The sequence below is a fragment of the Heterodontus francisci genome, unplaced genomic scaffold, assembly GCF_036365525.1.
Source record: "Heterodontus francisci isolate sHetFra1 unplaced genomic scaffold, sHetFra1.hap1 HAP1_SCAFFOLD_58, whole genome shotgun sequence".
In the NCBI taxonomy this organism is placed as follows: Eukaryota; Metazoa; Chordata; class Chondrichthyes; order Heterodontiformes; family Heterodontidae; genus Heterodontus; species Heterodontus francisci.
The window spans coordinates 4581277-4590984 of NW_027142006.1; the positions used below are offsets into that span (position 1 = coordinate 4581277).

A 9708-nucleotide genomic window follows, 5' to 3' on the forward strand; every position below is an offset into this window, starting at 1 on the left:
AGAGGAGAAAATATGTAGCCAAATCTCAGAGAGGTGGAAGAATCTTCTTCTTTGGCCTCCTTGTCTCGAGAGACAATGGGTAAGCAGCTGGAGGTGGTCAGTGGTTTGTGAAGCAGCGCCTGGAGTGGCTATAAAGGCCCATTCTAGAGTGATAGACTCTTCCACAGGTGCTGCAGATAAAATTGGTTGTCAGGGCTGTTACACAGTTGGCTCTCCCCTTGCGCTTCTGTCTTTTTTCCTGCCAACTGCGAAGTCTCTTCGACTCGCCACACTTTAGCCCCACCTTTATGGCTGCCCGCCAGCTCTGGTGATCACTGGCAACTGACTCCCACGACTTGTGATCAATGTCACAGGACTTCATATCGCGTTTGCAGACGTCTTTTAAGCGGAGACATGGACGGCCGGTGGGTCTGATACCAGTGATGAGCTCGCTGTACAATGTGTCCTTGGGGATCCTGCCATCTTCCATGTGCACACATGGCCAAGCCATCTCAAGTGCCACTGGCTCACTGGGGTGTATATGCTGGGGATGTGTTGGCGATACGGTCCTGCCACTTGATGCCAAGGATTCTCCGGAGGCTGCGAAGATGGAATGAATTGAGACGTCGCTCTTGGCTGACATACGTTGTCCAGGCCTCGCTGCCGTGGAGCAAGGTACTTAGTCACAGGCTTGATACACTTGGACTTTTGTGTTCCGTGTCAGTGCGCCATTTTCCCACACTCTCTTGGCCAGTCTGGACATAGCAGTGGAAGCCTTTCCCATGCACTTGTTGATTTCTGCATCGAGAGACAGGTTACTGGTGATAGTTGAGCCTAGGTAGGTGAACTCTTGAACCACTTCCAGAACGTGGTCACCGATATTGATGGATGGAGCATTTCTGACGTCCTGTCCCATGATGTTCTTTTTCTTGAGGCTGATGGTTAGGCCACATTCGTTGCAGGCAGCCGCAAACCTGTCGATGAGACTCTGCAGCCACTCTTCAGTGTGAGATATTAATGCAGCATCGTCAGCAAAGAGGAGTTCCCTGATGAGGACTTTCCGTACTTTGGTCTTCGCTTTTAGACGGGCAACCTGCCACCTGATCTTGTGTGGAGGAAATTTCCTTCTTCTGAAGGGTTGAGCGTATGTGAGAGCAGCAGGGAGAAGAAGACCCCAAACAATGTAGGTGCGAGAACACAGCCCTGTTTCATGCCACTCAGGATAGGAAAGGGGTCTGATGAGGTGCCGTTCTGCTAAATTGTGCCTTTCATATTGTCATGGAATGAGGTGATGATACTTAGCAGCTTTGGTGGACATCCAATCTTTTCTAGTCGTCCGAAGAGATCACGTCTGCTGACGAGGTCAAAGGCTTTGGTGAGATCTATGAAAGCAACGTAGAGGGGCATCTGTTGTTCACGGCATTTCTCCTGTAGCTGGTAAAGGGAGAACAGCATGTCAATGTTGGATCTCTCTGCTCGAAAGCTACACTGTGCCTCAGGGTAGACACGCTCAGCCAGCTTCTGGAGCCTGTTTAAAGTGACTCGAGTGAAGACTTTCCCCACTATCCTGAACAGGGAGATTCCACGGTAATTGTTGCAGTCACCGTGGTCACCCTTGTTCTTATAGAGGGTGATGATATTGCCATCTCGCATGTCCTGTGGTACTGCTCCCTCGTCCCAGCACAGGCAAAGCAGTCCGTAGAGTGCTGGAAGTATAGCAGGCTTGGTACTCTTGATTATTTCAGGGTAATGCTGTGCTTCCCAGGTGCTTTTCTGCTGGCTAGAGAATGAATGGCATCACTGAGTTCCGATTTTGTTGGCTGTGCGTTCAGCTCATCCATGACTGGCAGAGACTGGGCTGCATTGAGGGCGGTCTCAGTGACAACATTTTCCCTGGAGTACAGTTCTAGGTAGTGCTCCACCCAGCAGTCCATTTACTTCCATTGGTCAGTGATTATGTCCCCTGATTTAGATTTGAGGGGTGCGATCTTCTTGATATTTGGCCCAAAAGCTCTCTTAATGCCATCATACATTCCTCTGATGTTTCCAGTGTCAGAGGCCAGCTGAATATGACTGCATAGGTGTTGCCAGTAGTCATTTGCACAGTGCCTGGCTGTTCTTTGTGCAGCGCTTCTGGCTGCTTTAAGAGCTACGGATGTTAACTCGCTGGGGGCTTTCTTGTAGTTCAATAGTGCAATGCGCTTAGCGGCTATGAGAGGTTCCAGCTCTTCAAAGTGTGATTTAAACCAGTCTGCATTCTGCTTCACACGTTTGCCATAGGTGATCATAGCTGAGTCATAGATGGCATCTCTGATGTGGGCCCACTTGGTCTCTGCATCCCCTGTAGGAGTATTTTGAAGGACTTTATCAAGTGAATTTAGAAACTTACGTCACAGCTGTGGATAAGAAATTCTGCTCGTGTTGATGCGCAGGCGGCCCTTCCGCTTGGAGTGATGCACCTTCTTTGGTTTGAGTCTAACCTTGCTGCAAACCACACGCTGCACACCACACACATCCTTGTCCACTCAACACAGTATTGGACTGGTAGTAAAGTAAGCTTGTTTGCAGCTTGCTGTGAAATGGCATGAGACTGACATCTCTTGGTGTGAAATAGAACTGCAAGAGGGAAATTGATTGATAATAAAAAGCAAGGTGGGAATGTCAGCTGTGAGGGGGATACAAAGGGCCGGATTTTATTTGGTTCACTCCCCCCGAGATTCCGGCCCTGCTCCAATTCTGGTCTTTTGAGCATCGCTGATTTTTATCGCTCCACCGCTGGCAGCTGTGACATCAGCTGTCCAGGCCCGAAGCCTGAGATTTCCCTCCCTGAACTCTCTGCCTCTCGACCTCTCTTCCCTCCTTGAAAACACTCATGGAAGCTACTTCTGTGACCAAGCTTTTGGCCATCTGCTCTAATACGGTCTTGTGTGGCTTGGGGTCCAAATTTGCTTTCCGACACTCCTGTGAAGTGCCATGGGACGCTGTATTACGTTAAAGGTGCTCTATAAATTTACACACAAGATGTTGTTGTTTTTGGTCTGGAATGTATTGCCTGAGAGAATGGTGGAAGGAGACTCAATCGTAAGGTTGAAAAGGGAATTTTGATAAATAGTTGAAAGGAAATGAAAGAGCTGCCACAGGCACGATGGGCCGCCCTGGTTGTAGATGTCGTCGTCGTCATCCTTCCTTCTATGTGAGATGATGGACTTGCAGAAAATCCATTGGTGATGGGATAGTTTCCCACGGTGCACTTTGTTTGATAGCTGAAGAGGTCAATCTGTGAGAGGCAGGTTCTTCCACAAGTGACACATATGCGGTGGGATTATCAGGTGTCGCTGTTTTCCATGTCGGCACCTGCTGTCGAACTGCTGTAGTCACTGATCGTCATGGTGATGCACACACCAGTCCAGGGGTAATATCACCATTTCCCTCTGTTGTTGGCCAGTGTCTCCCATGTGTGAAAATCGATGTTTCGAGCCTTCATGTCCTGCTTGCAGGCATCCTTGAAGTGGGGCTTTGGGCATCCAACTGGTCTTCTGTCTCCGGCTACCCCCCCATACAGAATACCCTTGGGAATGTGTCACCTTCAATCCTGCAAACGTGCCTGTGCCAGCAAAGTCACCTCTGCTTGACGAGTGTGAGCATACTCGGGAGATTTGCTTTTGAAAGCATTGTTACATTTGTGATTTTGTCCAGTGTTTATTTGCGCAGTGTCTCACTGTCTTTTGCACAACTGCCTTGGCTAATTTCAAGTCATATAATGTTCTGGCTGCTGGTTTCATGTTGTGCATCAAGTCGGTTCTGCTTTTTGCTTCAAAAACAGATGTCATCTCTGCTGAGTAGGTGGGGAAGAGACAGTTGCCCACCTCCTTCTGGAATGTGTCTTTGCAAAGCAGGTGTGGAAAGAGATGCAGCGGTTTTTGTTGAGGTTCATCCCAAGCAGCTCTGTCACACAGGAGTCTGTGCTCTACGGGCTGTTCCCAGGGACGCACACCGAGACAAACATCAACTGCTGCTGGAGGACCATCAATTCGGTGATAGACACTCTTTGGTCTGCCCGAAACTTGCTGGTCTTCCAGCGCAAAACGTTGTCCACGACCGAGTGTTGCAGACTGGCACATTCCAAGGTCCAGGACTACGTGCTGAGGGACACACTAAAGCTTGGGGTAGCCGCTGCAAAGGCTCAATGTGGAAAGACCATTGTGTTAGGTCCCCCCGCCATAGTGAACTAAGGAACTGGACCCATGGGAAACCCATCGGGCTGTATACACCAAATATGGTTTTGCTGCAAAATGTACATGGCAGGTAAAGTGGAATGGAAGGGTTGTGAGGCAACTCACTCCTGTGTTGAAGAAAACTGATTTCTTTCACACTTTTTGGAATGTCATAGAGTCATGGAGAGATACAGCACTAAAACAGGCCCTTCAGCCCACCGAGTCTGTGCTGACCACCAACCACCCATTGACAGTAATCCTACATTAATCCCATATTCCCTGCCACATCCCCACCTTCCCTCAATTCTCCTACCACATACCTACACTCGGGCAATTTACAATGGCCAATTTACCTATCAACCGGCAAGTCTTTGCCTGTGGGAGGAAACCAGAGCACCTGTCGGAAACCCACGCGGTCACAGGGAGAACTTGCAAACTCCACACAGGCAGTACCCAGAACCGAACCCGGGTCGCTGGAGCTGTGAGGCTGCAGTGTTTTTTTTCCAGATTTTTATGAATAAAGTATATTTTGGAAAAACAAAATTCTTAATGAAGTAGGCGCAGTCGATGGGTGCACCTCCTTCACTATCTTTCACCGCCACCCTAACGGTGTTACACACCCCCTGGGCTGGAGCTCTGGTGTTGGTTGCAGCCATTTTTACTTGACGCTTTCCTGGGACAAGTACTAAATCCTCAACTGACAGGGAAACCACCACCACGGTAGATCTCCAATTCCAAACGGCGGAATGCCCTAAATACGGTGCTGAAACCACCTCCCACCCCCCCAAAAAAACACAAAAACAGCACCTGCATTATCAAACGCCACTGATCACGGTCTATCCCCTGCCAGCTAAGTCCAAGCATTGAGGTGGAGAAGTGCGTACTTGGAGCTGCGAAGAAACGAGCACGAGTGTTTATTGCAAAAAATATTTGGGAGCTGAAACACTGCCCAGCAACAGCTAGTAAATTCTATTTTTGATTCATATAATCAGGGGTGAGCGCAAAAGCAGACCCCCAACTATCACAAATTCTGCAGTTGAGTATCCCACATTTGAAGACATCGCAGGCATCAGCAAATCCACAGTACAATAGGTTTGCCTCATTCTGGGAGAACATTTTTCTTTATTTCCAAAATATACTTTATTCATAAAAATCTGTAAAAATTACATTGCCAAACAGTTTCCAAACAGCACCAAAAAATACAAACATTGCAAGGGAGATCAGTTTCCTTCCATACAATCATGAGTTGCCTCACAACTCTTCCATTTCACGATTGTCATGCCAATTATAGTTTCACATTTACAGCAAAAGTAAATATCAACAAAACAGTTCGAGGGGTTTCCCATGGATCCAGCCCCTCAGTTCAGCTTGATGGGGGGACCTTACTTTTATTTTAAATTTCCAAAATATACTTTATTCATAAAAATCTGTAAAATTTACATTGCCAAACAGTTTCCAAACAGCACCAAAAAATACAAACATTGCAAGGGAGATCAGTTTCCTTCAATACTGTCATGAGTTTCTTCACAACACTTCCGTTTCACAATTGTCATGTCAATTACACTTTTACATTTACAGCAATTGAGAATATTAACGATACAGTTCGAGGGGTTTCCCATTGATCCAGCCCCTCAGTCCAGCTTGGTGGGGGAACCTTACACTGTGGTCTTTCCCCATTGAGCCTTTGCTGCAGCTGCCCCAAGCTTTAGTGCGTCCCTCAGCACGTCGTCCTGGACTTTGGAATGTGCCAGTCTGCAACATTCGGTGGAGGACAACTCTTTGCGCTGGAAGACCAGCAGGTTTCGGGCAGACCAAAGGGCGTCATTAAACGAATTGATAGTCCTCCAGCAGCAGTTGATGTTTGTCTCGGTGTGCGTCCCTGGGAACAGCCCGTAGAGCACAGAATCCTGTGTTACAGAACTGCTTGGGATGAACCTTGACAAAAACCACTGCATCTCTTTCCACACCTGCTTTGCAAAGGCACATTCCAGGAGGAGGTGGGCGGCCGTCTCTTCCCCACCACAGCCAACATGGGGGCACTGTGTGGAGGGGGCGAGACTTCGGGTGTGCGTGAAGGATCTAACGGGGAGTGCCCTTCTCACCACCAGCCAAGCTACGTCTTGGTGCTTGTTTGAAAGTTCTGGTGATGAGGCATTCCGCCAAATGACTTTGACGGTCTGCTCGGGGAACCATCCGACAGGATCCACCGTTTCCTTTTCCCGTAGGGCCTTGAGGACATTCCGTGCAGACCACTGCCTGATGGACCGGTGGTCAAAGGTGTTTTCCCGCAGAAACTGCTCCACGAAGGATAGATGGTACGGCACGTCCCAACTCCACGGAGCGTTCCGCGGCAATGTGACCAGGCCCATCCTTCGCAACACCGGGGACAGATAGAACCTCAGCACGTAGTGACACTTGGAGTTTGCGTACTGGGGATCTACACACAGCTTGATGCAGCCGCACACGAAGGTGGTCATCAGGATGAGGGCCACGTTGGGTACATTTTTCCCGCCCTTGTCCAGAGATTTGAACATCGTGTCCCTCCGGACCCGGTCCATTTTGGATCCCCAGACGAAGCGGAAAATGGCTCGGGTGACTGCCACGGCGCAGGAGTGGGGAATGGGCCAGACCTGCACCACGTAGAGCAACAACGTGAGCGCCTCGCACCTGATGACCAGGTTCTTACCCACAATGGTGAGAGATCGCTGCCCCCACATGCCCAACTTTTGTCGTACCTTGGCTACTCGCTCCTCCCATGTTTTGGTGCACGCCCCGGCCCTTCCGAACCATATCCCCAGCACCTTCAGGTAATCTGACCTGACGGTGAAGGGGACAAAGGATCGGTCAGCCCAGTTCCCAAAGAACATGGCCTCGCTCTTGCCATGGTTAACTTTGGCTCCCGAGGCCAGTTCGAACTGGTCGCAGATGCTCATCAGTCTGCGCATGGACAGCGGATCCGAGCAGAAAACGGCGACGTCATCCATGTACAGGGAGGTTTTGACCTGAGTGCCTCCGCTGCCTGGGATTGTCACCCCTCTTATGCTCGCATCCTTCCTAATAGACTCAGCAAAGGGTTCAATACAGCAAACAAACAAGACCAGGGACAGAGGACAGCCCTGTCTGACTCCAGATTTGATCGGGAAACTTTCAGATTCCCACCCGTTGATTGAGACTGCGCTACTGATGTTTGTGTGGAGCAGTTGGATCCAATTGCAGATTCCCTCCCCAAACCCCATTTTGGAAAGCACGTCCATCATGTAGGTGTGCGATATCCTGTCAAAAGCCTTCTCCTGGTCCAGGCTGATGAGGCAGGTGTCCACCCTCCTGTCCCGTACGTAGGCGATCGTATCCCTGAGGTGCGCGAGACTGTCAGAGATCTTCCTGCCGGGTACAGTACAGGTCTGATCGGGGTGAATCACCAACTCCAGAGCAGACTTGACTCGACTGGCTATGACTTTGGACAGAATCTTGTAATCAACATTAAGCAGTGAGATGGGCCGCCAATTTCTGATTTCTGCCCTCTCCCCCTTCTGCTTGTAAATGAGCGTGATGATGCCTTTTCTCATGGATTCTGACATGCTGCCGGCCAGGAGCATACTCTCGTATACTTCCAGCAGGTCCGGGCCAACCCAGTCCCACAGCGCCGAGTACAACTCGACCGGTAAGCCGTCGCTCCCGGGAGTTTTACTCGTCTCGAAAGGCTCGACGGCCTTTGTCAGCTCGTCCAGAGTTAGCGGCTTGTCCAGTCTCTCCCTCCTGCTGTCATCTAGGACCTCTGTGATAGATGACAGGAAGGACTGGGAGGCTCTGCTGTCTGTGGGCTTCACGTCATGCAGCCCAGCACAAAAGGATTTGCTGATCCTTAGTATGTCAGACTGCGAAGACGTTACCGAGCCATCTTCTGCCTTCAGGCTGCTGATAACAGAGCTCTCTGTGTGTACCTTTTGGAAGAAGTAACGCGAGCACGTCTCATTCTGCTCGAGGAGCGGACTCTGGACCGGAAGATGATCTTGGAGGCCTCCTTGGCAAAGAGCGAGGCCTGCTGGCTCTTCACCTCTTGGAGGTCCTCCTTGACCTCGACCCCCATTGACTGCAACCGGAGTAGATTTTGCATAATTTTCTGGAGTCGGGACATTTCCCTCTGTCTCTCTCTCGCCTTCTGAACACCTTTGTGGATGAAGAACCTCTTGATGTTCACCTTAATCGCTTCCCACCAGTGAACTGGAGACTCAAAGAGGGGTCCTCCAACCTTTGTAATCCCTTTTGAGTTCCTCAACGTTCTCTGGGGTCAGCAGTGTAGCATTGAGTTTCCACGTCCCTCTGCCAACCCGCTGGACGTCCTGTAAGTGACAGTCAGCCAGTAAGAGGCAGTGGTCGGAGAAGAACACCGGCTTGACGTCGGTGGATCCGACCGTGACAGCACGAGACACAAACAGGAAGTCAATCCTGGAACGGGCAGACCCGTCCGATCTTGACCATGTGTATCTGCGCTGCGCTCTGTCTGCAGGTTTGCTGAGGACGTCGTGCAGTTTGGCATCTTTAACTGTTTCTATTAGGAATCTGGACGTAGCGTCCAGTTTGCTGTCGTCACTGCCGGATCGTCCAGCCGCATCGATGATGCAGTTGAAGTCACCGCCCAGGATGACCGGCCTGGACGTCGCCAGCAGCAGTGGGAGCTGCTGGAAGACGGTCAGCCGCTCGCTGCGTTGTACCGGGGCGTACACTTTGATCAACCGGAGCGGAGCGTTGTTGTAGATCACGTCTGCTACGAGGAGGCGGCCGCCCACCACCTCCTTAACTTCGGAGATGGTGAAGTTACCTCCCCGCAGCAGAATACCCAGGCCGGAGGAACGGCAGTCATTACCCCCCGACCAGATCGATGGCCCGTGGGACCACCATCGCGACCACTGCCTGTAGGTGCTGATATGTGGTATTCCACACTCCTGCAGAAACAGTAGGTCAGCTTTGACCTTGGCAAGGTAATCCAAGGTTGAAATACATCGCGTAGTAGATTTAATGCTACGCACATTAATGGAAGCAATTACACCCATTTTTTACTAAAAATTAGTTGTTGCTTCCCATACCATTTGTCCTCGCTAGTCCCAGTCCTTCGGGATGTTCCTGCATACCCATCGTGTGCTCAAGCAGTTTCACGTTGATTGGGCTCAGAAACCGCTCCTGATTTTTCATGCAGGGTTTGTTCCGCTCGGGTGACATCGGGGGTCTCTTGTAGCCAGAGAGCATTGGGTTGTCCTCAGCTGCTTCCATCTGTTCCTCCTCGAAAACATCACAGCTCCCGGTCTCCCGGAGCTCAGGTGCGCCAGACGTGTCTTTGCTCCCGATGTCCCGGAGCTGAGATGCGTTGGCCACGTCGTTACGTGTGGGGCATTGGGGTTGGGCCACGCCGGGCCCATCACAGCTTCCAGTGCCTGGGGGCTGGGATGCTTTACCATCCATCTCGGAGTTCTGCCGCCTCTTTTGAAGGGGCTGTCGTTCCAGCATTTCCCCGTCCAGT

General features: G+C 50.6%; 1 protein-coding gene across 1 annotated transcript in view; it reads right to left on the reverse strand.

Moving 5' to 3' along the window:
- LOC137365869 (histone H2B 1/2-like) overlaps window positions 1–9461 on the reverse strand; it is a 60949-nt gene extending 51488 nt beyond the window's left edge. Inside the window, exon 1 of the mRNA XM_068028112.1 lies at window positions 9348–9461. Within this exon, the coding sequence (XP_067884213.1) occupies window positions 9348–9461 (114 nt within the window). The remainder of the gene's footprint in view (window positions 1–9347) is intronic.
- Between the last annotated feature and the right edge of the window lie 247 nt (window positions 9462–9708).